The sequence below is a fragment of the Aulostomus chinensis genome, chromosome 8 (assembly GCF_037954235.1).
Source record: "Aulostomus chinensis isolate RoL2024-O1b breed Wild chromosome 8, RoL_Achi_v1.0, whole genome shotgun sequence".
NCBI classification, from domain to species: domain Eukaryota; kingdom Metazoa; phylum Chordata; class Actinopteri; order Syngnathiformes; family Aulostomidae; genus Aulostomus; species Aulostomus chinensis.
Genome location: NC_141327.1, coordinates 26,922,174 through 26,950,051, shown reverse-complemented (window position 1 = coordinate 26,950,051; position 27,878 = coordinate 26,922,174). Strand labels below are relative to the sequence as shown.

The following is a 27,878-nucleotide window of genomic DNA, read 5'->3' as shown; positions in this document are numbered from 1 at the left end:
CTGAACGGTTACTGTGGTGTACATATTCTTTTGATATCAATTATGCTGTTACTGGCTGTAGTAATTTGCATATAATAAAATTAATTTGAAAAAAAAAGAGAAAAGAAACGGTGCTGTGCATTCGATTATTCAAAACAGCAGGGAATAACATTACTTTTCCATGTAGGGAATTTTTTTTTTTTTTTTGACTTCATCCACAACTTAAACAAAGACTCTCACCTGACAGCGAGGATATCATTAAGACGTTGCCATGGTGATATCATCGGGATGCATCACACTGTGTTAGCCGTTATGTAGACTCATCATATAGTCTAATTGGAATGGTACTAATAATACGCCGGCAGGCAGCAAACGTGCCCTCCTTCCCCCTCGTGTCGGAGCTATAGGCTTGTCAGCAGGTCACACTGATTGGGGCACTTGAGGGACGGCGGCAATGCAATTTGTGAGTTTTTCGTTGAATATGGCGGCGATAACGACAGGTGGGTCACAGCAACAGCTCAGCTAAAGTGTAATGAGCAGAAGGGGAAAAAAAACCCACAATTCACCTTTTTTTTTTTTGTATGTGGTACGGAAACCTGTACATTGAAAATGTTTAGTCCAATTCACACAAGCATACACTTGCATTATAATTAACTGTGGCAGCTGAAGCTCTCATTAAACAACATCAGTTTAGCTTTACAGAATTTGTTTTGTTTCCTCATAAGCATTTACTTTTTATACATCTACTCACAAATCTACAGAGCCATGCTCTTCTGGTTATATAATTAAAAAAAAAAACCTTCAGGATTTTACTAATAAGACTCAAGAGAACCAACATCATTCTACACAACAAAAAATCATCTGAAACTCAAAATTTTCCACCCACAAGATAATAAAAGCCACCACATCAAGTTCCTGCAAAGCTTTTTCTCATCCTTACATTTAATTGTTAAACTTCCATATTGTTTATATCATGCTGTCTATAATTAATCTCTTTAAAGATGTCAACGTTGTCCAAGTCTCCAGAAAATAAGGGACTAACTCCATCTTGTGGTGTACAAAAGCATTGCCGGCTATTGTTACTGCAAGTATTTTGGCAGTGACTTTATTTTTAGGTCATTTCAACCCTTTTCCTTCTTTTGTTCCATTGTTACATGAGTAAAGGGCCATGGCGCAAAAGGGTTAAACACACAGGTGACTTTAATTCAGGGACTGCTTCAGGGAAGGACAGCATGTGAACACACAAGCAGACCTGAACAAGCCTTTTTCGCTTAAACAAACAAACAAACAAAAAAGTCAAAAATAAAAAGACACAAATTAAGATTTAGTTTAGTATTTAAACACACATGAGCAGTAGACAAAGTTGGACACTCCGGAATAGTGACACGCAAAGTTCATTCCACATCAAATTCAAGCTGATGCGGCCATTTCTACGACGTCTGTACCTATATTGTGTTTTATGGTGTGTTCAGACCAAACACCGAGCAAAGTTTTAATTTGAGACCGTTATATAAAAACAAAAGTCAATATAAATTAGCACCAAGTGAAACAACGAAAATGGATCAAATACTCAAATTCACATCGTTCGTGCAGGAGAATTTCACCTGACGCTGTGTCAAACTTACAACAGCCAAAAGCAAACATTTTAAAAAGTTGATTGATTGTCGTCTTGCAGACAGACCTGACAAAGCAGATCTGCGTCGCCATGTGGTTCCTTTGGCTTCGGTTTCATCCTTTTAATGCCACTTAATCAGCGAAGTCTACGGTGGAAGCAGCAGAGTCATCCAGACTCAGCGGGTGCAGCCTTGGGAGACAGTTGATGGAACTCCGTGTGCCTCGGGACGAAGGTATAGACCTAGAAACAAAGACGCTCGGGGGCGGGTGCGAGGAATGTAGCCCCTTAGGCCACGTTTTACGATGAAAAGAGTCCGTTTGTGGTCTACTCGAAGCTTAGATCACATTTGTGAGTTGATTACTTGTGCTTATTTGTGTTACTGGCACGGTTAACATGCACAAACATGTAAACCTGCTCAAGTAACAGGACGTGAAGATTTGCTTTGTGTTTGGCCTGGAGACGCAGATAGAAGTATCATGAAGGAAGTTAAATTATAGGAGTATCTTCACTACCCTTTCCTCAAGTCATTCTAGCAGTTAAAAAATGTCAACTATGAATCTTACACTTGACACACACACACACACACACACTCACACACATAAAATTAAAGCAACTTAAAGCGGCTACTATGAAATTTCAGTTTGTTGACTTTGGCGGCCCCTCTGGCCAAAAGTGGCAGTGTTTGCCAGAGAGAGCACCTCCACCTCACGTTGTAAAGATCATGATCTACCTGGCTGCACATGCGATTGACAGATTTAAGTATGCAGGATTTGAAGTGATAAGATCATGTAACTGACTTGTGACTCAGTAGAATTAAATGGGAAAACCAACATGAACTTGACTTGCTCACGCAGGTCACGTCATTAAGAGAACAGCTACATAACCAATTTCAACATCCTAGTAGCTGCTTTAAGATGGAGACATTTGAAATCAAAACTCCAACTGCGTTCTGGGTTTTATTCTCCCACACCCTCGCGATTAGCCACCTCTTTGCTGTCCTGTGACACAACTTTGTCCGCGTCGTCTGTCTCCTCCTCTGCATTCGCCTTCGCTTCATCCTTCTGCTCAGAGGCGATCCCGTCCGGCTTGGGTACATCCTCTTTCACCACTTCCTGGACATTGTACTTTCTATACAGTGTATACTCTTTTACCACGCTGATGCAGCACACAGCCTTGATGACCTCCACAATGATGGTGAGTTCTGGGTTGGTCAAATCCACTTTATTTTTAGGGTTCAGCTTCCCCACGAGACCTGCAACGATGAGAAGGAAAAGCTATTGTTCTGCTGGAGCGTCACACCAGAACTGTACAGGCAGCAGCTGCACCCAAGTTCACCTGCGATGGATTTGATGATTTCCTCTCTCTTGTTGTGGCTGCTGTTCCGGGCCTTGAAAGCAATCTGGTAGGTAGCACAGTTTGGAGTTTTGAACCAAGGCTCCAGGAAAGTGGTCAGGTACTTGAGCATGTCCTCCTGAAAAGCCTTGCACGTTCCAGTTACCTGAAATACAAACAGTCTACGGCTGTAGAACAATTATGTTGAATATTTCTAAAGGCCACATCGGCTCAAACCTAATGCAAATCTTTTTTTTCCTTTTTTTTTTTCCTCGGACATCATGCATTATACCCCGAAAAGGACAAAACAGTGCAACGGACAGTGTCATTTAAGGGGATATTTACTTCATAAACACATGATCTGCATCCCTACAAAGTACACAAAAATATAGCGTTTTAGTTAGACTGCACACGCAGCTCCTTATAATGTCGATTTCTGTTTATTTTTCATTCGCAAACAGACATTTCACAGAATGTACAGCCATGAAGGTTTTCCTCACAAGTGTGGAAAAAGTGACGTTGAATTTAAAGGTTTATGGGTAGAAATGTGTATGAACCCTGACTACTGCCACGAGCTGCAGAGCCGATCCAAACCCAGGCATCCTCACTGTAATCCGAGTGCCCTCAACCTAAACTTGGTGAAATAAATCGCCGTTTCTTCAACGTACCCATCTTGAACCCTCGTGGCACACTGAGCACGGTTTGGTTGGTTTGGGTTTCTCACCGGTAGCATCCGAAGAATCACACGGGACTTTTTCTTCTTGGTGGTGTGAAGATCAGACAAGATGTGATGAACCAGCTTGTCAGATTCTAGAGCACAAAAAAAAAAAAAAATAAAATAAAAAGAGTTTAAAGAAAAGCCATAACAAAAATAAAATCCCACCAAATACAACCACATTAAAATGCTCACCCAGATTTTGAGTTCTGATGAAGATGACGTTGTTCGCTCCGCTGTCCAGAGCCTGGAAGCGTCTCTCTTGTTTCCCTCCGGAGGATTGCAGCTGTGCCACTTCCTTCTTCAGCGCCACATCGATGTCTTCTTCTTCGGCTTCCTCCTCCTCACTGCTGCTCCCATCATTCTCTTGCAACTGCAATCATAAGAGTGACACCGCATGAATGCCAGGGTAAGGATCTACTGATGCCAAAGGTATTATAACCAATCTTGTTAATCAATAAAAAAATAAATCCCCTAAGAGTCTGACATGATGTCAAATATGCGAATGCAATTTAATTTCTAATTGTAATTTCTTTACATGAAGCATGTAATTATTTAGAACAGTGTTATAAGCCCCTTATATTGTTGCTATAAATAATAATAACAATGCTAATGATCCAAGTTTATTTAAAAAATAAAATACACAAATGGTAGACCACCTTGTGCATTACATTTTGTAAATTCCTACTTCCTGGTTCCACACTAGAAGAAAATAACAACATATTAAAAAAAAAAAAAAAAGCAGTTTCCTCTTCACTGTTATAAAAAGCAAAATCAGCATAATGCAAAATACTGTGTAAAGGCACTTTAAGCTTAAGCTTTTACTAGTGTCCCAAAACGCAGTTTACACGTTGAACCTAAACTTGTAAACTACTGTAATAACGAGTTACATCCGGAGATCTCAGGCCACGGGCCACGCTGGAATATGGAGGTTGCTCTCACTGACCTTCTCAGGTCCGTAGAGTTTATCTGCGTATTCATTGAGCAGATTGAAGGCCTCCGCCGTGCACTTCCTTTCGTTCATGTTGCATGTGATGAGGATTCCCTGCATGCCCACCTCCAGCTCCTTGGAGCCCTTCCACCGTTTGTTGTGGTGACCAGCCCCGTACCGCTTCTTGCTCCGTTTCCTTGAGTCGTTTTGCGCGGACGACATGCTACCAAGCAGGCCTCAAATAAGATTGAAGAAATTGGACAATCGCGTATTTAATCTCAGCAGCAGCAGGCTACCGTCTTGTTTTGGTAACTCCCCCCTCGGCGTCTTCAGGTTAGCCGTTAGCTTAACCCTTGTGGCTAACGCGCGCCTGCAGAACCTTCAAAGCTACAAACTACGATATAAAGGCCACCAAGAGTTTACAAAATTACACAAACCGTCCTCTAAAAGACGAGAGTTAACGCAAAACTCTAACATAGCACGAAACGTCAACTCATTCAGTCACACACGGCACGTTTTAGAAGTCCCGTACGGCCACTGAGGAGGGACAAACCGTTCACGCCAAATAAATATGCGTAGCGCGTTATTACGGACAATGGAGGACGAGAAAACACACAAGCATGAATGAGTATATACAGTATGTAGAAAAGTTACTTTATTATGTGTGGATCTGCAGACATCGTTTCCAAAAATATAAAATACTGATTTGGACGATACCAAACTGGAAGTAACTCTGTATACTCAGGTACTGTACCTATGTACTCAATAGGTACTTGTCTTTAGTATTTTCATTTCGTGCTATTTTACACTTCTGCTCAATTAGATTTAAGTGGATATTTTGTTTTGTGCCCACGATTAGAAAATTAAGCTCATTCATACATTCCCATGATAAATGTGCATTATAGAATAACTTTTTTTGTAAAAGTCTATAATTTAGGACAACAAAAAACAAAGATTCATTCTTCAAACCCTTCAGAATTAGTTGAGCATTTCATGTGCAACACATTAATTTGCTTAATTATGTTTACATTTCGGTGCAGTGGTCAGCACTGTGGCCTCACAGCAAGAAGGTTCCGGGTTCGAGTCCCGGCTCGGGCACGGGATCTTTCTGTGTGAGTCTCCATGTTCTCCCTGTTCCTGTGTGGGTTCTCTCCAGTACTCCGGCTTCCTCCCACAGTCCAAAGACATCAAGAGGGGACGAGGCTGATTGATACTCTAAATTGACTGTAGGTGTGACTGTGAGTGCGAATGGTTGTTCATCTCTGTGTGTTGGCCCTGCGATGGACTGGCGACCTGTCCAGGGTGAACCCCACCTCTCGCCCGTTGACGCTGGGATAGGCTCCAGCCCCCCCGCGACCCTTAATGTGTGGAAGATGACGATGGATGGATGGATGTTTACATTTCAAGTGGGACTGAGACTCAGGAAAATCCATCCATTTTCAACACCGCTTATCCGTTAAGGGTCAAAGAAAATACCTTTCTTCATCGGCAAGCCTGCTTGATGGTTTTTCTTTTATAGTCAATAATGAAAAGTGGAAAAACAAAGAAAGAAACATACAAGAATCTGTCAGAGTTCACGGTTGAGGTAGACTGGAGCAGACAGAGCTCATGGCTCTAGTAGCTCTTCCTTGGTGGCGCCCCCTGTGGTGGACGAAAGCCGAGAGTTGAGTTCATCTGACAGAGTGACACAGAGGAACTGACAGCTGAAGACCTGCTCTTCATCAGAGCCGACTCCCACTTGAAGAACTCGCATCCTTTCTGGATCTTGCTGCCGCTGCCGGACCGTCTGACAGAGCAGCAAAAAAACCCTCTGCCGTGGTTTGGACCGCCGTTGGACACAACCAGACGCTTTGCACGGCGGCCACATGCACACAGCGGGGACGTGATCTTCCCTCCTCCTTTTACTGACAGAGGAGTGGAGGAATTGAGTGTGTTGGTTGACAAAGAGGACAGAACATTCCTGGGAACGATACGAGAGGCACTCGAGGAGGGACGGGAGCAGGCAGGCTGCTTTCCTCTGCCAGTATAGCAGCTGAAGGAAGACGCTGGAGTCTGTCTGTGCTGTCTGACAGTTGATTTGGGTCGGATGATTGCGGTATTCGGGGTGGACGTCTTCTCCGGGACAAAGGGTCTGAATGACGAGGGTGGGCTTATTTTAGAGGTTCTACTGGGCACACCAGACTCCTTTTGGATTCCTAGAATGGCTTTCGCTCCTGTTTTTTGCTGATTTGATTTGGAACTCCAAATAACTGTTTGAGGTACGGCAAAATACGGCTCTGAGCTCAGTGGGTCCTGCCTCAGCTCGTAAACATGACCTCTTCGACACTCAGGAGTTGTGGACGACTTGCTGGTTTCTTTAATTCCAGATTCGTCTTCAGCGTTCGCCTTTCCTCCTACATCGCTCCTTAATGTGGCTGGCGGGTGCAGTTCCTCAGGCTCATCCCACACGTAACATCCGCTGTCAAAATCTGAAACATACGCGCCATCAAACGTTGCATCGATGCTGACGTCATCCTCCTCCAACACCACATTGTCATAGGAACCACACCTGTCCTCTGCCTCCACCATAAATTCTGCATCTTCCTCCACTGAAAGTCCAACGGTTCCTGTTATTGAGGTCCGGTTCTGCAGAGGCAGGCTAGAACAGCAGCCAACGACAGTAGAACACATCACAAGGCTGCTGCTGTTGCCACGAGATGAAGGACCAATGGTCTTGGATGAGGACACACCAGTGCCGAGGCCTGCTGTGTCTGAGCTCATCCTGCTGCTGCGTCCCCACAGTGGTGTCCCGGCACTGTTCAGAACTGTTTTTGGTGAAATGAGGCTTCGGCAGACGGGAGCGGATCCTCTGGTCTCCTCTGAGCGTAAAACCTTTGTATCGTTTCCTGAGCAGAGTTTGAATTGACGAGGCTTGACAGGAATTTTGGACGTTGAGAGGAAATTTGCGGGAACTCGATTTTCCTCTTGAGTCTTACTGCTTTTTCCTTTCTTGTTTGTGGGGTGGGTTTTGTTTCCCGTCGCGGGTTTGATTGGTGGCATCTATGAGAAGAGGATAACACGAAGTTAGTAAAACATCAATATCAAGACGTTTTATTTGCGTGCCCCAGCACTGCAGAGCCCCGCCTCAGAGAGAAAAACTGAGGCCACAACATCTAACTTGTTACTTCAATTTATTTAATTTGAAGCCCCAAAAAATACAACTTCTGTCCACAGCTGATCCCAACAAGATGGTAAGAAATCGTTTCTCTCAATTTGATGAATTTGTGGAAACAACTAATTGTAAAACCTCAGAAAAACTACATGAATGGAAAATGTTTTTTTTTTTAGCCACAATTTAATTGGGTGGAAAGTTATATCTTGTGCTTTCAACATAACTTAATTGAGGAAACAGGTTCTCGGTCATGCCCACTCAATAAATAAACTGAGGGAACAAGTTATCTCTTGTGGCCTCAAAATCCTTTTTCTTTCTTTCTAACTGCAAAATATAGTTTTGCTCTGTCTGGCCACACCAGGGCTCCGTACATTTCTTTAATCAACAGACATATTTGATATCATCAAGCCGGCTCAGATTAGAAGGTGAGACGATCTCAGTCCAGTTATTTACTTGTTTATTTATGTAAAAACTCCAAAAGACATTTTATATGCAGAATCTCAAAACATAAATTAAAAGAAGCTCCGTCCATGAAGACCTCCACACAGTCCTCCTCCATGGCAGGGTTAGGGGGAGTTCAGGAGCTGGAATTCTTTGGTGGCCAGCCACTCACCCTCTCCAGGCTTCGTGTGATCTTCATCAAACACCCATCCCTCATCATCCTCGCTGCTAAGTGAGCTGTATTTCGGGCATCATCCAAACCTGACAGAAGAAGAAGAAGAAGGAGAAGGAAAAAAAAGATACACGTGAGGAAGAAAATGGAAGGAAGCTCTGAGTACTTTATACGAAAAAAAACACACAAAAAAACAGAACTATTTTCCTACCACAATGTTCTCGTCCAGAAAACTGTATTCCTAAATCTTGTAGCGCTCCATTCAGCCCTTTAGGTTTTCTGTCGTAAAACAACTGGAGAGAGAAAAAGGATTTAACACAGCAGAGATGCAAGTGATACAAGGTCAGTCCAGACGAGTCATCAAGAGTGAACAAGCCTCTGAAATCTGACGACACACCCACTAGGAAATAAGAGGGACATTCTACGAGAGGACAGAAGCAGACAAAAGTGCTGAAGCCTCTACGTACTCTGTAGGTGCTCCTCACGTCAATCCAGCTGTTCAGTACTTCGGGTTTGTGGATCTGCTTGCGTTTACACTCGTACTGCAAACAAACTCCAAGGTCCCAGTCTGATATGCAGCGTAGACGGAGGCAGGGAAATATTAGTGATGTGGCATTCTGTTTTTTTGGGGGGGGGGGGGGGGGGGGGGAATTCTTTCAAATAAATGTCCAGTAATTTTTTTTAAAAAGTGTGATTTTTTTCCCCCGCTTACGTGGCCTCGTTTCACACGGTATCTTGAAATCCATGAGTATCAACAGATTCAAACAAGCACAGATTTTTTCTAAAACTTGTAGTTTGGTTGATGTCATCATGCCTCATTGCTCATAACTAACAATAAATGGTAAAACTGATTTTTAAGCACTGTAGATGAATACAAATCTTTTTTTTTTTTTTACCTGACCAGGTGAGGAAAGTGCATAGTTTTTGGGAGGGTGAAGTCGCAGAGCATCTCTGTTGCCTGCTGGGAAAGACGGCGCCCGTCTGAAGCTGCAACTTCTGCAACCAGCGGCTGAACTGAGAGAGGCAGATCCGGAGGGGGATCCCTGCCTCCACTTGCATCTGTAGGACAGGGAAATGAAGGAGTCCGAGTCGGCAATCAATAATAAAAAAGGATGACGTGGAATAAAGTCCGAATAAATGCGTATTTTTCTCAATGCAAAGACACCTGTGTTATCCCAGTTAGCTCAGTGCAGAACTCCGACAGAACGGGGTGTTCCTGAGGTTGGACGTACGTGTGAAACTCCGACACGATTTCCCCCGTGGATGAATTCAACAGAACAGCAGGGAACTCAACTGGATACAACAGGTACAGATGGACAGAAAATGAGCCTGGTCCACAAATCCAACACGAATCTTTTATTCACTCTGGTCAGGCAAACTGAAACCTACTAATTTCCTGGCTGCAGCTGTTTTTCTCGTTCCAGCATGTGGACTCAAAATCAATCACGATCAGGTAAGAAAATATTTGATCTACACAAGAAAACAACGAATTGTTATGCAATGTCACAAAAAATGCAAGGTGAATGTGACATGTAATGTCAAAGAGAGCAATTAAAAGCCTGCATTATGGTTTCAAAGAGTCACACTTACGCGACACCGGAGTCTTCTTCTGCCCAGCACTGCGCTGTCGCAACAGTCCAAGTTCTCTGGTGAGGGAAACGTGGAGAAGTCTGGGTCATGAAGAGCAAGTCTGACATCATCGCCAGCTCTCATAGGTAACCACGCAACTGAAGAATGTACTCTCGCACAAGGTTTCGCCTCTCCACTTTAGCTAGGCGAGCTTTAAGCTAACAAAAGAATACTTTACATCTCAAACATGTAACTTACTTGGCCAGTTTCCTCGTTGACATAGTAAAATATAAATAGTGAATAAAAAGATATTTTTGGGAGTTAAAATCTTTACGAAAAAAGGACGAAAGCGACAATGGGTTCGGTCATTTCCTTCAGTGTTTAATGTCGCAACAATCGCGCTGTTTTTTTTAAACAAAAAGATCGTTTATCATTCTGGTCTCGATTAGTTACGTCTGAAGGCGAGAGAAATCAACTGCAGACAAAGGGAATCGAGCTTATAAAACTAATGTAGTTTACGGGAAGCCAGCGATTTTCCGTTCCGGTTGTATGATTCTCTATCAACATAAAAGTGTACTTGTTCTACCATTCATTTGGAAAGGTAAAACAACAATATATAATAGCTATGTAGTATAATTTTAAAATGAAAAAAATATTTGATTTCACAAAACATACGGTCAGCCCCTTGCATTTTCAGCCGTGTAACGGATGGATATCTTATTTTGAAATTAATAAACCGGAAGTGCTTTTGTTGAGTGAATTGACGACTACAGACGTGCTGTTGCCATGTGTTTCTAACTTCTAGGATCTCTCTTGGCCGTCAACATTAGGTACCTGTGTATCGCTTCTGACTTTACGTAAACGGAAATACTAATTAAATACTTAAAATAAACTACCATGCATAAATAAATTGTATGTATAAACTGTAAAGTGTTTGGCCAGCTTGGTGTGTAACTTACTGTTTCCCGATGAAAACAAACGCGGAGTTCAACCATGAAACCAGCAGAAAGGGAAGAATGACTTTCTTTGGAAATTGGGAATTGCAGGATGTATTTAATGTGTATTTTATTCCTGTTGTTTTGTTGTTGCTTTTTAATCGAAAGTGTCCCCAGGCAACCTTTGGTGATTTGAATGACCATAAAAATCGTCCTCCCGGAAATGAGCTAAAGACACTCATGGGGGTTTACCGGCTGTGAAACCGCAGTTCATCAACTTAAATGTGTTGTTATTGCCTGGTGGCTGCACCTCAATGACCCCTTAGGCCAGATCAAGCCATTCTGCTTCTCATACACGTAGTAACTGTGTTGTAATCAGTGTTAAACCAAACTGTCTCACAGGACAAACCTCGGCCTGAACATGGAGCCTTCATCATCATCAGCAGCAGCAGCAGCATCAGCAGCAGCAGCATCATCAGCAGCAGCATCATCGCCCAACGGACACAAAAGAAAGAATGCAGCCCACACAGAGACGTCCAAGAGGTTAAAAACCGGGCAGCCTGGTGATGTAATGGTGGGTAGTGGGCCGAGGGTCTCCGTGCTGCCAGACCGCCTCCAACATCCAATAACACTCAAGGAGCTGACTGAGCTGCTGCACTACGCTGCCCTGGGGAAGACAGGTGGCATCACGCAGCCCAGGTAATAAAGCAGGAAGTGAGACGTAGTCGTCAGCAGCTCTCACCAAACAGTTCTCTGTAATGAACCCGTAGTGTCTCTGCTGTCTCTGCCTTAAATCCATAACTGCAGTATTTTGTCTCACAACAACACAGTGTAACATTCATTTTAATTGCCTCTAAAGATTCAAAGACTTCAGACAAATATTTTGTGTTTAAAACAATACCTGACCTTGTATTTTTGTCATGAATACCTCTGTCAGAAATCTCGAAAGTACATATATGTACGTTTACCTCTGACTCCTTGTGCTTGTTCTTGTCACTGCGTCCCTCTGGTAGTTGGTGTCGTCTCCACCAGCAGAGGAAGGTCACAGGTGTGAACGTGGTGCTCGTGGAGGGTCTGACCCAGACTCACTTCTATAAACACTACCTCCGCCTGAGACGCCTCAGGACCACCTACACCACTGTGAGTAAGCAGCAGAGTGTGAACGCACCGGCACATGGATGAAGGCTAACTCTGCTGCGCTGTCTGGTTTAGAGGCTCACCTTCACGCCACCACCCACCAACGCAGCATCTGGAATATTTAGCAGTGAACTTCCTGAATTAAACCGGTCCCCGGGTTTCCCTAAAGACGAGGAAAACAGCAGGTTGCATAAAGGTGAGAAATCTCTGTGTTTTTTTGAGTGTGTGACTCTTTTTCACAGCCTGTGGAATTTGCAAATAGCAAATTGCAGCCCTGATAAATATAAATGAGTTTTCCACCTGAAAATTACAGCATATCTGGTTCAGATGAGCTCGACTGAGGAAGGTCTCTTTTGGTTATTACTCATTTATTTTTATACACATGCATGTTTTTTCTATGTCAAACCATGTAGTTACTATGTAGTTATTTCATGCATGTCCACACGGACGTTTCAGAGACAGGGGTCATGAAGGAGGTGTGAGCCGCCAATATAGGCGCATTATAAATTCAGCATCAGGTGATGGCGGTGGACGGGAGTGTTTATTGATGCCGACTGTTAGCACGTCGTCTTGACGTCTGTGTGTTTTATCTTTACTGCTGCAGTACTGAGGAGTCACCCGGTCATCACCAGGTTCGGGAGAAAGACGAGAGGACTGACAGCGTACGTTCTCACCCAGGAGGAGATGATCAAGACACATTTCCCCGTGAAAGGTGAATCTCTCTCTGTCTCCAGCTTCTCCTCTCTCTTGCCCTCCGTCTCCCTGCCTCTCTTCACCATCGTCTTTATTTTTGGACGCAGGAATGCCAGGCTTCGAGGGATTTGTGTGCACAGACAGTGCTGACGTTGTCACTGACAGAAGTCCTTTGTACGGACTCGACTGTGAAATGGTGAGAAGCACGTAGACACACAGACATGTAGTTTAATGTCAGACTTGTAGTTTGGCTATTAAGGGTTAAAAGATATTGTCCTTTAACGTCATAGACGCTTTACTCCCTGTGTTGTGGTTCCAGTGTCTTACAGTGAAGGGGTACGAGCTGGCCCGGGTTTCCCTGGTGGCCAGTGACGGGGCATGTGTGTTGGACGATCTGGTGAAACCACAGAACCGAATCCTCAACTACGTCACCGAGTAGGCACGCACACTTTTGCATTTCTGATGAACAACTGAACTGTTGAGAAATTAAAACCCGTTTGTGTTTCCTCTGCTGCCGGGCGCCTCCTGATAGGTTCTCTGGTATCACCGCAGCAATGTTGCGGCCAGTCACGACCACCCTGCGGGATGTTCAAGCAAAGCTGAAGATGCTGTTGCCGCGGGACGCCGTTCTGGTGGGCCACTCCCTCAACAATGACCTCGTAGCTCTGAAAGTGAGTGAGCGCTGGCAGATATTCTGACCTGCACCTCTGGTTGCAATCAGAAGCACTTTTGGCTTTAGGCTCAGAGAGCTCTAGTCCTTTAGTTGCTAACGGCCTCCGCCTGGCTGCTCTACCACCTCCACTCAGCTAGTCTGGATCTTATTTATCAACCCTCTCTTGCTTTTTTATTATGTTTTACAGAATAATAACTGTAAAGTTTTGACCTGTGTATTTGTCTCGTTCTGCAGCTGATCCACCGGCACGTCATCGACACCTCGCTGCTTTACAGGAAAGAGTTCGGACAGAGGTTTAAGCTGAAGGTTCTGGCAGAGTCGGTGCTGAAGTAAGTCCTTGTGTTCCCTCTGTCTCGCCCCCCCACCACTCTAATCATCCCCTCCTGGTTGGTGTCCCAGGAGACAGATCCAAACAGAGAAGAGCGGTCACAATCCAACGGAGGATGCGGTGGCAGCGCTGGAACTGGCCCAGTACTTTATTAAAACTGGACCTCTTCAGGTAAAAAGCACACAGTCAAGTTTTTTTTTTGACTAAAACTGCATAACTTGACAAAAAGTCTCTTGGTAGTAACATTTAGCCCTGCATGTCGCAGGTTGTAGAGTCTCACCTGGAGGAGCTGTGGGGATGTTCAGTGGAGGAGGAGTCTGTTGACAGCGCGCCTGCACCCACACCCACACCCACACCCAGTACCAGGTACATGAGTGGACCGCGTCCAGCTTGAGAACACTTGTCCCCTCCTGGTCCTGCTTCTACATCCAGTCAGCTTGATAGAAACAGAACCTGAAGACCCCACAGGTCAGCGAGGGTCATGATGTCTCTCCACACACGGAAGCCTTGAGTAGAACAACCTGAAAACAAAACTAAGACATGTCTGGTTTTAGTCTGCGCAGTGTCGCAGAGCTCATTCTGTCCTTTGTCACAGTGTGAAGTTCATCTCATCAGCAGTTGTCCGTCTCTGTCCTTCACCCGCAGGTTTGCAGAGGTGTTGCAGACCCTCGGCAGGTCGCTGGTCTTTGTAGGGAAGCGTTCTGACGTGGCCCTACATCTGTCCAATCAACAGTGGCACAGTTCTGACAAAGAGGTGAGACTGTGTGATCAGCTAAGAGCCCGGACATGAGGAAGTTCAGAGTTCCTCTCAGGGCAAAGAAATGCATCCTTAGAAGACAGTAAAAATGCATTTAAAACATTTAAACTCACTGAGTCATCCTCTTCCACACTCTCCACTAAAACGATCAAATACAGGCTTAATTACCCAAAAATAATTGTAATAAAAAGCAAGCAATAAATAAATATTTGTTTTCATTTCTGGTACCCAGTTAATTTTGTCTTGACTCATTTAATCAACCAGTTCTTGTTCCTTTCCTCTTTTCCCCTGCTCTTCATCTGCCTATGTGATCGTCTCTCCTTCAGGTCCTGGACGCCTTCAGGAGACAATCCAAGTCTCCGTCCTTCTCTGTGCTCCAGTTGTCTTCTTTTTCAAACCAGCTGGAGCACAGCAGCCCCCGTCAGGAGCAGCAGTTCCAGCAGGTGAAGCATTTAATCAGGAGGATATCATTCCAGTGTCTGGATATCACGTGATTCCCCGCTCACTGTGTGTTCACCCTGCAGCTGTGTGCGAACCTGCGAGATATGTGTGTGGTGTTTGCCGGGCCGCTCCCTGCTGGGTTCACTGAGAGGGATGTGAGGCGGCTGTTCCGCTGCTGTGGACGAGTTCAGAAAATTAAAATGTTGCGCGCGGCAGTCAGGGTAGGTCTCAGTTATCGTACGGTCCTCCAGTTACATCATCTTTTCTGTCACAGATTAACAAACCAGGATTTCTTAAAATATGTGATGAAATGGAAAATTCGAATGGATACTGGAGGATCCGCCTCCCCGCTAGATGTTGGTTCAGAAGTGAAGGAGAAAATATGTCCTCTTGAAGCTCTTGTGTTCATCTGCCTGCTGCGTCTGATGTTTGCTCTGCAGCTTCATGCAGCAGTGGAGTTCGAGCTGCTGGAGGGAGCCATGCTGGCTCTAAAAACTCTGGATGGAATCACAGTGCAGGGACTGTGCATCAAGGTAAATGCACGCCACTTTTCTTTTGCTTACATCTGCAGTTCCTCTTCCCTTTGGCGTGTCCACCACAGGCCGGTGGGATGTTCAACCATTATCTTAAATGAGTGCTGCATCTGTGTGCCGTGACCAGGCACTCAGCATTTCTTTTTGTTTTATTTCTTTGTTTTTGTTGGGGTCCCAGCTGGTGGAGGCAGCCCCTCAGAGGTTTCTCCATGCTCTGGCTGCAGTGTGTGTGCTTGTGTGTGTTCTGTAGGTCCAGCGGCCCGTTCATGAGTCGACGCTGGACGTAGATGTGACTCTGGAGGCTCTGATGAGCGACACCCTCAACGCCCGCCGCATCTATGCCGTTAGACTGAATCGTAGCGTGGCTGAGAGCATTCACACGTCTGCGAAAGTTAACGGGCATGTGTCGGACTCCAAGGGGTCAGGGGTCACACCTGATTGGACGTTGCCTCCAGTTACCGTAAACGGTCACTCCTCAGAATCAGAGCAGCTTTCTACTAAAACGATGTCTGAGGAAACACTCACCCAGATGTTCAGCCGCTTTGGTTCTGTGGACCAAATCGAACTTCCTACTAAACCTGGAAAACACGCCAGACATGCGCACATACGTGAGTACAAGTACTCAGCTCTCTGTAGGATAGTATTTAGTATTTCTGGATGTACTTTTTCATCTCCAACGTGACTTTGTTTGACAGAGTTCCAGTGCTCAGAGGGGAAACTGGCAGCCCTCAGGTCGTCAGAGCATCTTAGGAAAGAGCACTACCTCGTCTGCCCATCTCTGACTCCACTCCACATGCCCTCATGGGTTGCCACGACAACTTCAGTGGATGCCGGTGGAGAAGCTGCAATAAACGACGACAAGAGGACCCACACGGACACTGACTCTCAGGTGAAGAAACTGGTTTAAGTCAGCTCGTCGCATCAGCGTCTAGAGGTGGACGAGATGCCCCGCACGGTTTTACAGCAGCAAAGGGAAAGCAAACGTAGAGCATCAGAACACGATAGATAAATAAACACGTAATAAAAAAAGTACCAAAAAATATATACAATGTAGACATGAGGGATCTTTGTTTGTAATGGGCCTCGCACTCACTTTCTGCGTGTCAGTAAACTTTTGTGTTCTTCCCTGATGTGGTTAGATTTGACAGTCTGAAGGATGTGATGATGACAGCTGTTCAGGAAATGCTTGGAAGTCTCAGTTCAGATGTTCTGGTTTTCAGCTGCCGGGCTCGCTGCCTTTGAGAGGCAGGCTGCGTTTATTTGTCAGGATGTCACTGCTTTGCTTTCATGAGGAAAATGAAGCAAGCAGTGCAGCGTAATGTGTCGCGTATTAACTGTGACATTTCTGCACGCAAATCTTCGGCCTTTTAAGCTGCTGGATTCCACCTGAACCTTGTAGAATCACAAGTTTTGCACTGCAGCAGTTTGATTCCTCTGACAGCACAAATGTTAAGACATTATTTTTATGTCTAGGACCAAGAAATGGAGCTCATGATGAAGAAGTTGGACCGCCGCCTGGGGAAACTCTACACATCTCTCCCAGAATGCACCTTGTCTGTGGTGGTGCTGCTGGGATGCAGCAGGTGAGGAGACGCGACACTGTCGGACACGTTTGCGCTCATGTCAGACGACATCTGAGTCATTTCTTCCATCCCTTCTCATCCCCAGCACTCGTGGCCTCCTTCCTGGTTTGTGCTTTGTGGAAGTCAAGCAGGGGTCACGAGGAGAGCAGTGATGCAGCCGCCTGGAAATCTACGCTGACGACATATCTGCTGGAGCCAGAAATAAACGCCACAGGCCGTGTGCTCAGTGAAACTTCTCCTTCTGCTCCAGAGTGTCGGATACTGTGAAGGATTTTTCTGGCCTGGGAACAGCTCCAGTACAGCAAACATTTACTTTGGAACAGCAGTATTTGTTTTTTTTTTACCACAGTGAAAGTATCCTGATTAGCTTTGGAACCAAATCTTTTTTTTCCTGCATTTTGAAATTCACAGTTAAGTCAAAGTGCAACCATGGAAACTGGACTAAATGGGTGTCGTGAGGTTACTGTGAACTGTAACAGATGACATCATACGCTGTGTTGTGAAATGTCAGTCGTCAGGTTTTATGCATAATTTTCCAGGTAAATTTGCATAACTTTTCTATGACTTTGGGGAAAAAATATTTATATACTCATAACTGTCTGTTGGTACATAAAAAGACAACATTTGACCCATGATGAGGTGTGCAGTTTATATTTAAATATAACCCATAAATATTATTGAACTTCTTGGCTTTTATGTGTGAAAAATTTGAGCGGCCTGGAAATTTCCATTTTCAGATATCGTGACTTTCCAGGTTTTTCTCCTGACTGGACGAGCCTGATTAATGTAGTTGCACTTGTTACAGGTAGATTTCTAACTCATGCTGTTTCCTTAAATGATCAGGTGGAGAAGTGCTCCGTGCAGTCACCCGTCTGCCTCCTTCACGCCACCGTACGACAGCTTCTCACCTTGTGTACCTGTAAGCGTGTCAAGTCATGTGATTTGTCTCAGTTCAGCTTCTCGGGTGGAGAGATTTTCCATTTAACTGGTCAGTTTTAGAACTGAGGAGGCAGAGAAAAGGAGATACTAAGAAACATTCTTTAATTTTTCCCTTTTCCAAGGAAATTTTACATGAATTTTAAACTTTTACCTTTTACAAAAAATGCATACGTCTTCTAACGTTTACAGATTTTGCATTAGAACAATAGTTGACAACAGTTACAAAACATTAAACACAAAAAAGGTAAAGAAAACCAAATCTGTACAAAAAACAACCAAGACAAGCACCTCATGAAGGGTCAGAATGCCACTATTAATAAATACCATGTGATCAAGCTTATATATGTTTGATAAAACTGGAGAAGTTGATATAACTTACATCTTTTTTTTTTTAAAATGGAAAAAATATCTGACTGGTTTTAAATACATAATCCTGACATTGTAAACTACAGGACCTATCAAGTGGCATTTTATCTTACAATGTATGAAACGATTCACAGGATACGAGAGGAGAAAATGAACATCTCCCTCTCATGCACACAACTCACACTCAAAAGATAAGACTGATCAGAGATGGCAATGTGGTTAAAACCGAATGTTTCCAAACTGACAGCATGGCTGTGGCGGCAGATCCCAGTCTGAACACGTCGGATAACAAATGAAACTAATTCAGGAGTTAAGATTTAGACTCTAGTCGGGCGTTTCAACCCAGAGAAGTTGCCTGCTCCTCAGGTGTAAAGATCTAAATATGGCAGCTGTCGTTATGGCTTGTGTTCTTCAACAGTCCAGACACCTTGCTTAGCTGATAGTTTTGGACACAGTGTCCACTGCTGTTGATGGAACCGAAGACTTCAGGGCCTGCACCACTGCCAGTGATGCACCACCTTGAAGGAGAGAGTCCAAGTGCTTTTAAAAGAGTCTGAGTGGAGACTCGGTACCAGACTTGACTTGTGGACCTGCTACCAGACCTCTGGGACCTCAAACAGCGATGACGAAGACTCAGCTGCTGTAGAAAGAGGGGAGACATGCAGAGATGAGAAGGAGCGAGATCTCCCGGTTCCCTCACGTAGTCGCTGACTGGCTGCGTCCCTCACTGGAGTAAGAACACCGGAACTGAATCAAACAAATCAACAGTCAAAGTTGTCATCAACACACCAGCAGCTACAAAGTGACTGAGTCATTTCTGCTTCTCGTGTTTATGGCCAATTAGTGAACGTGCATCTAATTATCACTCTTCTGTTGGTTTCCATCAGTGCCTGAAACATCAAGCCCTGTGTTCTGTTAGGTGGTGTTGACGTCCAGCAGCTGAGGTCTCCCTCGTCATTTGTTAATATTCATAAAGCCACTCAGAGCTGAAGGACATAAACCCACTGAAGCTACAGAGCTGCATCGATTTCAAACTGATGTGGGCATTTGTGTTCGTGATACAGCAGCGTTCCCATCAAGAGCCACTGCTCCCTCCTACTTCAGCGCGCCCGGATCAACTCCTCGTGATGAATGAGCCCTCGTGCTGACAAACACACCTTCAGACTTCTTCTTGTTCTTTTGACCTTTGCGCCGATGGACTGAGGGGGCTTGTTGCCAGGTGACCGTGCCCTCCGCATCATCAGCTGGATCTGTGCCCTCGGGCTCCTCCTCCTCATCGGGGACTGGACTTAAACCTGCTGAGTCGGACGAATCTCTGCAGGGAAGAGAAACCGTTAGGAGGCTTAAATCATCAATAGGAATAAGAATATAATGGTGACGGCAGAGATGATCTGCTCACTCTACTCACGTCGTCTTGAGCCATCCCTCGGAGGTCTTGCTCTCCACAACATCTACATCAGTCACCGGAAACATAATGGACACATCGTGAATGCCAGCTTTAAAGAGATTCATACGCTAGGCAACAAGGGTGTGCACGTTTGATTTAGAAAGTGGTGGAGACAGAAACTTGGCAGGCTGTCGAGATGTTGAGGACAAATTCAGGCTATCAGACAAGTGGCGGGGACACGTTGCCACCACCCTACAGTGCACGTAATACATCAACTATGAAAAAAATAAGCAGCTTTTAAAATATCGTACAAACTATGAAAGAAAACCTGAAGAATGTATGGACAAACTATTGGCTTCTCCATTTATGCTTGTTGAGGCATGTAAACAAAGATGCATTTGATTTCAATCCAGGGTTCATAAACAATAATGTGCTAATAAATGACTCATCCACGTCTAAATCACTTCATCTCCTTGGCTGTGATTGGCCAGGACGCGCTGCATCATCCAGATACAGCAGACTCTCCCGAGGGGAACCTGTGTTACTGCCTTGCATGTTTCCACTCGCCAGCTAGCGGCTATATAAGCCTGCATGCGTTCACACACCATCAGTTTTCATCTTCTTGCTGCCGGTGCTATCCGGGTATGAGTAGTGACTCCAGCCATCTGTAATCTGAGCGTCTCCGGATGCCTGCTCCGCCTGAACAGGACTGATGCTGCGTTTTCTCAAACTTCTGCAACAACAACAAAAAAAGACAAAATGTAAACCGAATTTCTACAGAAGCTCCAACTGACGTTAAGAGGACTCAGCGGCCAGCAGCACAGATCTACCTGGAGTATCCAAAGCCAGCAGAAGTAGCGGAGGTATTGTAGTGAGGCTTCACCCAGCCGTCCTCTCCCCAGGTCTTGGTGGTCTGGCCGGGCTTCTCCTTCTCCTGCTGCCTGCCCTGGATGTACTCTGCATAGGTCTGGATCCTGTAGCTCTCTGCATAGCGGCTGGTGTTCATAGCTGCCCAAAGAAGAAGGGGAAGACATTATTGGCCCAGCATTTATTTATTCAGACAAGGTGTGTGTGTTTGTTAGACTCACCTATCTGTACCTGGTCTGTTTGGCTCAAGGACACAAAGGCTGAAGTGTCATCTACCCATGACACCTGGATGTTCCCTGAGTGGAGGACAGCAGGAGAAAGAGTGAGTCGTAGCGGCGCTAGCTGTACCTGACCGACCAACGTGTGGCACCAGGTCTTACCAAAGGCACTGAAGAGCTGGTAGAGGTCACTGGTTTTCCATTCTTTTGGAAAGGTGACATACAGGACGTGGTCTCTTTTAGGTTGCACTGTAAGAACACAAGACAGAAAAGTGATACTTTACTTGACAATGAACAAAATATTGAAAGAAAGTAAAGTTCTAGATTTAATCATCAGACGTGCGTTTCTGCCTTCTCGTGGTCAGAAATCTCTTTCTGCACCCCTGCAGTTGTAAACAAGTTATATTTACAGCGTTTCTCACCACAAGGTGTTGTGTGCATCCTCGGAGGCACTGTATCATTTCTGCTGCTATTGGAGCATGATAATCAGAACTAATTTGGATGGTGTGACAAAGTGTGGGCTTGAGGGGCCAACCACCATCACCACTGATGATGAATCCAACACAAGTCAAGCAGAAATCATTTCACTGAGGAGTTTAAACTTAAAATAACTGAAGAGAACACAGACAAGTGACCAGATGAGTTGACAGTCTCACACACACACACACACACTGGGGTAATGCATGTACACAACTATAAAAACATACATATTTAAAATCATTTACCATAAAAATGTAAAATTGAACAATCTATTTCTAAAAACTGACAGTATTCTAACTTGATTAGTTTACATCAACTGCATTTGCTGGCTTCCAGTCTCCTTCCTGGGTTCATGTGCACATAAAAACAGTCACGCAGCAGAAGAGGGAGGTTCTTAGAATGAGCATCTGGCACCCCTGGAGCTAAAGGTGAACCTGCATGCAAGAACATCACTCCATGCTGCTGGTGCCGCTCGGCAGGTCGTCTACGCGACTGTCCTGGTATACGGTCTCGATGATTTGGATTATTTTACTCACGGTCTGGTCCTGTGATGTTGAGGTAGGGAATATCTATGATTCTCATCAGGAAAAGCCTTGAGAGGAGAAACATCCTGTGAGCGTTGGCAGCTAATGAACATTATCGGCCAATACGGCCCAGTGAGGATCGTCTTACTTGTTGAAGAAAGGCTCAATCAGCTTGGAGCGAGCGGAGATGTAGGTCTTGGGTGGAGTCAAGAACGAGCCTGAAAAGGAGAGCGCCAATCACACCAAGTCAGGCTTGATTCACTTTCGGCACACTTCTCCAAGTGTTAACAGGAAGTGTGAATGTGTGTTACCCAGGTAGTTGGCCATGGAGATGAAACAGAGCCCCGTGATGTAGGCGTCGTAGCCCGCCTCGTGGAGCTGCTCCTGGGCTGTGTCATAGCTGGGAAAACATTCTGCCGTCTCTGACAGGAGGAAGACACAAACGGGTCATGAGGACGCTGAAGGACCGAGTCCATCGGGAACATTCAGGTGTGTTTCCTCACCTATCTGAGGCGCCTTGAAGGGGTTCTCCTTCAGCTGTTTCTCCAACTCTGCCAGGGAGGTGTTCGTAATCAGCTCCTGCAGAATTGAAATGCTCGGTGAAAAAACAAACAACCTGATGTTTCCCATTGAAGTTGTTAGATCAAAGATATAAAATTACTACATTGCCATTTTTCACGTTGCACCAGTGCTCAGAATATTTCTGTATGAAGGTCGTTACTAAACTGATCCGGAGCAAACTAAAGGTTTGGACACACAAAGCAACGACCATCACAGCTACTTCAGTACAAAGGCTGGGGACCAGATGAACACTCACACCAACATCCGAGGACAGTTCGAAATCTCTAATAAAACTAACATGCATGAGTTTGGTGTCCAAGCAGCAGCAGCGGCAACCTTCACACAGTCAAGACCACCACTCATTAAACTCGTGTTCCTCTTAAAAAAAAAAAAAATCGCCTGCAAGTTACCCTTTTCTCCTCTTCCCCTGCGAATCTTCAGCACTTAGGGAAATCATTTACCTTAAATGGCTGAGTGGAAGCCATCAACTTTGTGTCCAGAAGTCTGCAAGTAAATTCATAAATAATGCATTGGACATTAAAGTGCAAAGAGAAGCATTAAAAGCACATCTTGTGATGAGAAGAAAAGCTTATTTACCTTGGGAAGACACACATTGTGACCTCTTTAAAATCTTGAAGATCCTAGAGAGAAGAGCAAAGCTATAAATAATGCATCATGGACATGACTTAGCTAAAACTGACATTTCCAGCAGCCAAATTGCTTCATATTTTAACATTTTCAGTGAAGCGAGTACCTCTGGCAGGGGGCAGTAGAACTGGTGAATGGTGTGCATCACATCCAGCAGCATGTTGTGGCCCACCACAAGTTTACCCTGGATGAAATGAGTCAGTACTCATCAGAAAGCATGCGGCTCATCTAGAAATGTGCGTCACTCACACATTATCAGATAAGATGATGATGTCGGCGCAAAGTTTGTTGCGACATCCGTTTCCTAACAGAGCTCAGTGACCCCCGATATTAGAACAGTTCCTGTCCTGGATGTAAATTCCCATCCAATTTGTGGATTCATGTTTCCAAAAGTTGTGTTTTTGCGAGTTTTAAACCTGGAATCAAGACTAGCATTGAGCAGAGGAACCCATAAAATACTTGATTCAGCTCAAACCGAGTTGAAACGTAGCCAAGGAACTCCTCTCCCACGAGGTACCGCAGACGGCACTTCTGAACCAGCGTTCTTTAATATTTCAAGAGCATTTTTGTTGTTGCTAACTTGTCACTGATGTCATTGAATACGTAATACGAAAACACTACACGTTTGTCAGCAGAAAGGAAGATGGTATTTCTGCAGCCGTTTTCCTCTTCACAAAATCACAAAAGAACTCAGTTCAGTAAACGGAGCCGTTGCCAACTGACTTCAACTGTAGAACTTTGGAGGTCGCAGATAAAACCACATTTTCCTAAAACAAGGACGCCGTCCTACAAACTCGTGTTCAGGATATCATCGTTTCACGACCGGCTCGCTCGTGATGACTCCACCTCAGATGGTCAAGACTCCACGGCTGAAAATCATGTCTTCTATGGAGGAGGTTTTCTCTTCCAGAACCTCACTGTTGAGCTCTATTCATGATACCTTAAACCTCCTTGTGTTCAGATTGTGTGACTCAAGAGCTGCTAGAACAATGACACACCGATTTAGAGATGGCGTGGATGACTCGGGAGAAGCCGACAGCATCGTTTAGCTCTTCCTGTTGGACAGGGAGAGGTGTGAGGCAAAAAAAAAAAAAAAGGAAAGAAAAGAAAAGAAAAGAAAAGAGGAAGAGTCAGGACACTTTAAATGAAAGACAAAGTCAAATTTAGCCAGTCGATCATACGTGAGGAATGAGACTGGAATCATACAATCAGATATTCGTCTCACGCCTCCACCTACCTGCTCTCGTTCAAGTTTCTGCTGTTCCCTCCTCTTCCTCTCCTCTTCGTCCACCTTACTGACCTGGATGAATCGCTCCTTCTGCACACAAACAGACCTTCAATCAATATTCCACACAAACGAAATAATAAAATAAAATAAAAAAGATAAAGGGAGGCAGCATCAGTTGAAATCCAACATGCACTTTACCTTTTCAGTTTCCATGGTTTCCACATGAAGCCCCTTAGGAAACCTGAGAGTGAGAACATAATATGAAAGAACCAACAAACACAACCACAATAAAAAGGCAAAATATTAAACGATACTCACTTCCAGTTCAGTGTCTGGTATATCAGCTTTCTCTGAAACCTGCAATGGAAGCAGAATTAAAAGTAGAAATGCTACATTGATGGCGAGTGTGTAGCAGTGGCTTGGAGGGAAAGAGCTTGATTACCCAGTGCAGGGCTCCAAGTCCAAAGTCTTCTCTTGGTTAGTGAAGAGGCCCTCAACCTTCTCTCTGTAGGGACGACCGTTAAAAGTGCGACTGTGTAAGTCTGAATAAAACTGGACTTAAAAAAAAATAAAAATAAAAATACACGTTAGCCTGACTGAAATTGTACTTCTGGAAGACAGACAGACTAGGTAGCGCCTTCGGGGATCGATCTACTCTGGCGTGTACACGCTTCAACCTCCGAAAGTGGCCCAGCACTCAGCGTTTGTTCTGCTGTATAAAACCAGAAGCTGAACAGTCAAGGGTGGTGTCGTCTGAATGCAACCACCTGTAGAGACGGCAAGAAAAGGATTCCTCCACCGTGGTCTACCTGGGCTGTACTTATAGCTCTATAGCAACTACCTTGAATACTGTATAGCTCTACTGCAACTCTACAGGTTCACCTAATAAAACTTGAAAGTATCAGTCCCTCCTACACAACATACTGTTACTCCCAAGGAACTTAAATGGTCTCTTTCCAGCTGTCTTCACCTGTCAGACCACCACAGCAAATGAGCCCTAATCTAAGACTGGCGTTCTCCACATGGAAGACTTACACCACTCTGTTGATGAAGTCTTTGTGCTCCTCGGGTACATGCGCAGGGCCTTTGGAGGAGGAGGGGGAGATGTAGGACGGTGTCCCGACACCGTTAGCCTGTTGATTCCTCCTCTCCTCTGTCTGCTCCCTCAGCTGGGCTTCCTCGTCTTGATTCAGGTACGGGATTCCTGACAACACACACAACAACACACAGGGTTTTGAATTCCAGTCCTGCACAGTGGGGAGCTCTGGTTCCATCCACAGTCTCAGGTAAAGCATTCGCTCTATAAGCAGGTGTAACAGAGACTTTAATGTTACCAGGTATCAGGAGCAGGGAGCTACAAATACTCGGCTTTACTTCCTGTCTGTAAGACTAAACCGACAGTCCAAAACACTCCGTTTTTGGTCACAGATTAAAAAGCAGCAAACCCTTGTAATTAGAAGACTGTAACCTGTGAATTTGGCATTTTTGCTTGGATAATGAGCCGATTAATCAACAATCAAAATATCTGACGATTAAAATTCTTTAAAAACAACTAACCGATTCATCATTGCAGCTCCCCACCAACGACCAGTCAAGGATTCCTGACACATCTATGCAGCTGACGGTGCAAGTTGCTAGAAATATGATTGACTATCCAACGCAAATGCGAGTCTCACGCTCTGCGCTGCTCTGTCTCGTACTCACCGTGACAGAAGACCTTGTTGAAGTCAAATCCTTGACTGGCCAGGAAGTCAATGCTGGAACTCTGAATGTCACAGAGAAACAACAACGTTGCTGTGATCGTACAGCAGCCAAAAGCCACATTTGACAACTTTCATCGCTAAAAAAAAAGTTATCTCACAAGTCACAAGTAAGGCTGGAGGAAAAAAAAAACTTACTTGACAGATGAACTTGATGTCGGGGGACGTCCTGTTGAAGGGTTTCGGGAAAATATAAAAATTAAAAGTCTTTGTGATGTACCTAAAAAGGACAGATAAGGGACAGAAAAAAAAAAAAAGGAACCGAGAATGAAAAACGAGTCAAGTTGCTTGGGGATTTATGAAAACATCCTACTAGCAATTCAATCAGAACTTCAATCACTTCCATAGCCTGACGGAAGTCTCTGCACTGGATGGAATCCAAAATGTTGCTTGTTTGGACCAGAAGCAAAATCATCTCTCCTTCTAAATCAAATTAAGATGTTTGGATTCACACTTGAGTGAACGCTTGTGCCAGAATACACGCAATCGTGTGCATCATTTCATCTTTTTGTTCCATCTTGGCATAAATTTTCAATCCATATGGATAATTAAGTCCTTCATATGGTGATTTTATTCAACTAGACCCTGAAAGTGTGATGCACATGTCACGCACATTCAGCGTTTGCCACATTTGGCTCAAAAGAGTCTTTTGTACACTTCGTTGTTCCAGCTCTGCTGCATGGGGACATGAAATTACACACGTACGAAGAAATTAATCTTCATTTAAAGCAAAAAAAAAAAAAAAAATGACTTGGTGAAAGTTTTCAAGATGTTGACAGAGTTTCAAGATTTGTAAATCAAATTCCTTGACCGTGCAATCTGATATTGTGTAGTAGCGCTGGCGATATCCCCCCAAAAACTGACATTTATTTGGGCAAAAACAAATTTCACCAACAAATTAGGTGCGTGTAGGCCTCCTGGAGTTCAGGGCCACTTGCTAATCCAGCCTCTCTTACACAATGAAATAACACACATCCCGTTGACCTGAAAAGACTTGTTAATGACTGATCCGATTCAACCTGGCTCAAAACATTGCTGTTTTATTCACAATTAAGACAGGAGGAACCTGCATTTCAAAAACTACAAAATACCACGTTTGTCATGCGTAAATTACTCACTTGGATTCTGTCTGGTCATACTTGAAAGTACATAATCCAAACTGGAACAGGAGGAATTCCATGGAGTGCTTGTTGGCAGAAAGAAAGGAAGGTAAAGAGGATTGTTGAGGAGACAGAAGGATGTACAGGAGGTGCAGCACTCAGTGCATCAACCTTTTTCAGCTTGGTGTACCGCTCCTCTGGCGTGTCCAGTCCGTTGGTTAGTGCACTGACATTGGGGCCGTCACTTATCCCTAAAAACCACACACACACACACACACACACACACACACACACACACACACACACACACACACACACACACACACACACACAACCCACAATTCACGAGGCTTGCTATTAATGCCAAATTCCTGCAAGAAAGTACTGACACTCTTACCTGAAAATTCCCCGTCGATTGCCAGGAAGTCAGCCTCCTCTATGGCGGTGTAAACCGTGTTCAAGCACTCTTTAAAATCTGCATGAGAGAAAGTGGATGGGCATGTTGAGGTGAGCAGGAACCCGCAGCCTCTGCAGCGAGGTTAGCCAGCTCGCTAGCCAGCTAACCAGCTAGCTTGAAGCACACACACACATACACACACACATACACACACGATTGATGCCCATTACAGACACACATTTTTGTCCCTTCACTGCCGTATGATTACACGACAAATGGAGCGCAATTTAAATCCAGCATCTCCTTGCTCCCCGGCGGCTCGCTACTTACTTTTGCGTGTCACCTCCATCCTTGCACAATGAGTGAACCCGGCTGACAGCTAACGGTTAGCTAGCCGACGTCAACGGGTTTTTAAGAG

General features: G+C 44.6%; 4 protein-coding genes across 10 annotated transcripts in view; 1 reads left to right on the top strand and 3 right to left on the bottom strand.

The window, feature by feature from the left end:
• Positions 1-1,149: 1,149 nt before the first annotated feature.
• On the bottom strand, positions 1,150-5,100 carry thumpd1 (THUMP domain containing 1). The gene is made up of 5 exons (XM_086210263.1): positions 4,588-5,100; positions 3,837-4,014; positions 3,651-3,736; positions 2,930-3,092; positions 1,150-2,846 (listed from the first exon to the last, which is right to left on the bottom strand). Exons 1-5 carry the CDS (start codon positions 4,792-4,794, stop codon positions 2,551-2,553), a joined length of 930 nt encoding a protein of 309 aa, XP_086066389.1. The 5' UTR covers positions 4,795-5,100; the 3' UTR covers positions 1,150-2,550.
• Positions 5,101-5,240: 140 nt separating this feature from the next.
• eri2 (ERI1 exoribonuclease family member 2) lies at positions 5,241-10,375 on the bottom strand. 4 transcript variants are annotated; one of them, XM_086212034.1, is made up of 10 exons: positions 10,164-10,375; positions 9,927-9,982; positions 9,726-9,806; positions 9,502-9,629; positions 9,233-9,395; positions 8,804-8,904; positions 8,548-8,629; positions 8,337-8,425; positions 7,121-7,611; positions 6,900-7,040 (listed from the first exon to the last, which is right to left on the bottom strand). In XM_086212034.1, the coding sequence occupies exons 1-10, from the start codon at positions 10,184-10,186 to the stop codon at positions 7,034-7,036; spliced, it is 1,221 nt and encodes a 406-aa protein (XP_086068160.1). In that variant the 5' UTR covers positions 10,187-10,375; the 3' UTR covers positions 6,900-7,033. The 4 variants fall into 4 exon arrangements, with proteins under 4 accessions (XP_086068157.1, XP_086068158.1, XP_086068159.1 ...); XM_086212031.1 differs by having other exon boundaries at positions 5,241-7,611; XM_086212032.1 differs by lacking the exon at positions 8,804-8,904 and having other exon boundaries at positions 5,241-7,611; positions 9,569-9,629.
• Positions 9,935-18,009, top strand: rexo5 (RNA exonuclease 5). Of its 2 annotated transcripts, none has more exons than XM_086212029.1 (19): positions 9,935-10,051; positions 11,243-11,539; positions 11,854-11,980; positions 12,053-12,173; positions 12,582-12,689; positions 12,778-12,866; positions 12,990-13,105; positions 13,203-13,341; positions 13,578-13,672; positions 13,743-13,842; positions 13,937-14,037; positions 14,317-14,425; positions 14,755-14,871; positions 14,953-15,090; positions 15,310-15,402; positions 15,653-16,010; positions 16,098-16,291; positions 16,876-16,985; positions 17,071-18,009. In XM_086212029.1, exons 1-19 carry the CDS (start codon positions 10,014-10,016, stop codon positions 17,135-17,137), a joined length of 2,517 nt encoding a protein of 838 aa, XP_086068155.1. In that variant the 5' UTR covers positions 9,935-10,013; the 3' UTR covers positions 17,138-18,009. The 2 variants fall into 2 exon arrangements, with proteins under 2 accessions (XP_086068155.1, XP_086068156.1); XM_086212030.1 differs by lacking the exon at positions 9,935-10,051 and adding an exon at positions 10,642-10,735 and having other exon boundaries at positions 17,071-18,008.
• Positions 18,010-27,878, bottom strand: part of parn (poly(A)-specific ribonuclease (deadenylation nuclease)) — a 9,917-nt gene continuing 48 nt past the window's right edge. The window contains exons 1-26 of one of the 3 annotated variants that reach the window (XM_086212036.1): positions 27,791-27,878; positions 27,461-27,538; positions 27,235-27,314; positions 27,082-27,149; positions 26,102-26,183; positions 25,908-25,968; positions 25,239-25,407; positions 24,646-24,708; positions 24,522-24,560; positions 24,402-24,444; positions 24,213-24,293; positions 23,974-24,030; positions 23,082-23,159; positions 22,925-22,968; positions 22,789-22,831; positions 22,270-22,345; positions 22,078-22,188; positions 21,915-21,984; positions 21,779-21,834; positions 20,925-21,011; positions 20,766-20,840; positions 20,508-20,685; positions 20,283-20,410; positions 19,699-19,741; positions 19,448-19,605; positions 18,010-18,927 (exon numbers count right to left, since the gene is read on the bottom strand). The exon at positions 27,791-27,878 is cut by the window's right edge and continues 48 nt beyond it. In XM_086212036.1, the coding sequence (XP_086068162.1) occupies positions 18,884-18,927; positions 19,448-19,605; positions 19,699-19,741; positions 20,283-20,410; positions 20,508-20,685; positions 20,766-20,840; positions 20,925-21,011; positions 21,779-21,834; positions 21,915-21,984; positions 22,078-22,188; positions 22,270-22,345; positions 22,789-22,831; positions 22,925-22,968; positions 23,082-23,159; positions 23,974-24,030; positions 24,213-24,293; positions 24,402-24,444; positions 24,522-24,560; positions 24,646-24,708; positions 25,239-25,407; positions 25,908-25,968; positions 26,102-26,183; positions 27,082-27,149; positions 27,235-27,314; positions 27,461-27,538; positions 27,791-27,809 (2,031 nt within the window). In that variant the 5' untranslated portion in view covers positions 27,810-27,878 and the 3' untranslated portion in view covers positions 18,010-18,883. Of the gene's footprint in view, positions 19,038-19,447; positions 19,606-19,698; positions 19,742-20,282; positions 20,411-20,507; positions 20,686-20,765; positions 20,841-20,924; positions 21,012-21,778; positions 21,835-21,914; positions 21,985-22,077; positions 22,189-22,269; positions 22,346-22,788; positions 22,832-22,924; positions 22,969-23,081; positions 23,160-23,973; positions 24,031-24,212; positions 24,294-24,401; positions 24,445-24,521; positions 24,561-24,645; positions 24,709-25,238; positions 25,408-25,907; positions 25,969-26,101; positions 26,184-27,081; positions 27,150-27,234; positions 27,315-27,460; positions 27,539-27,790 lie in introns of all 3 variants that reach the window. The other 2 variants (XM_086212035.1, XM_086212037.1) reach the window with 2 other exon arrangements.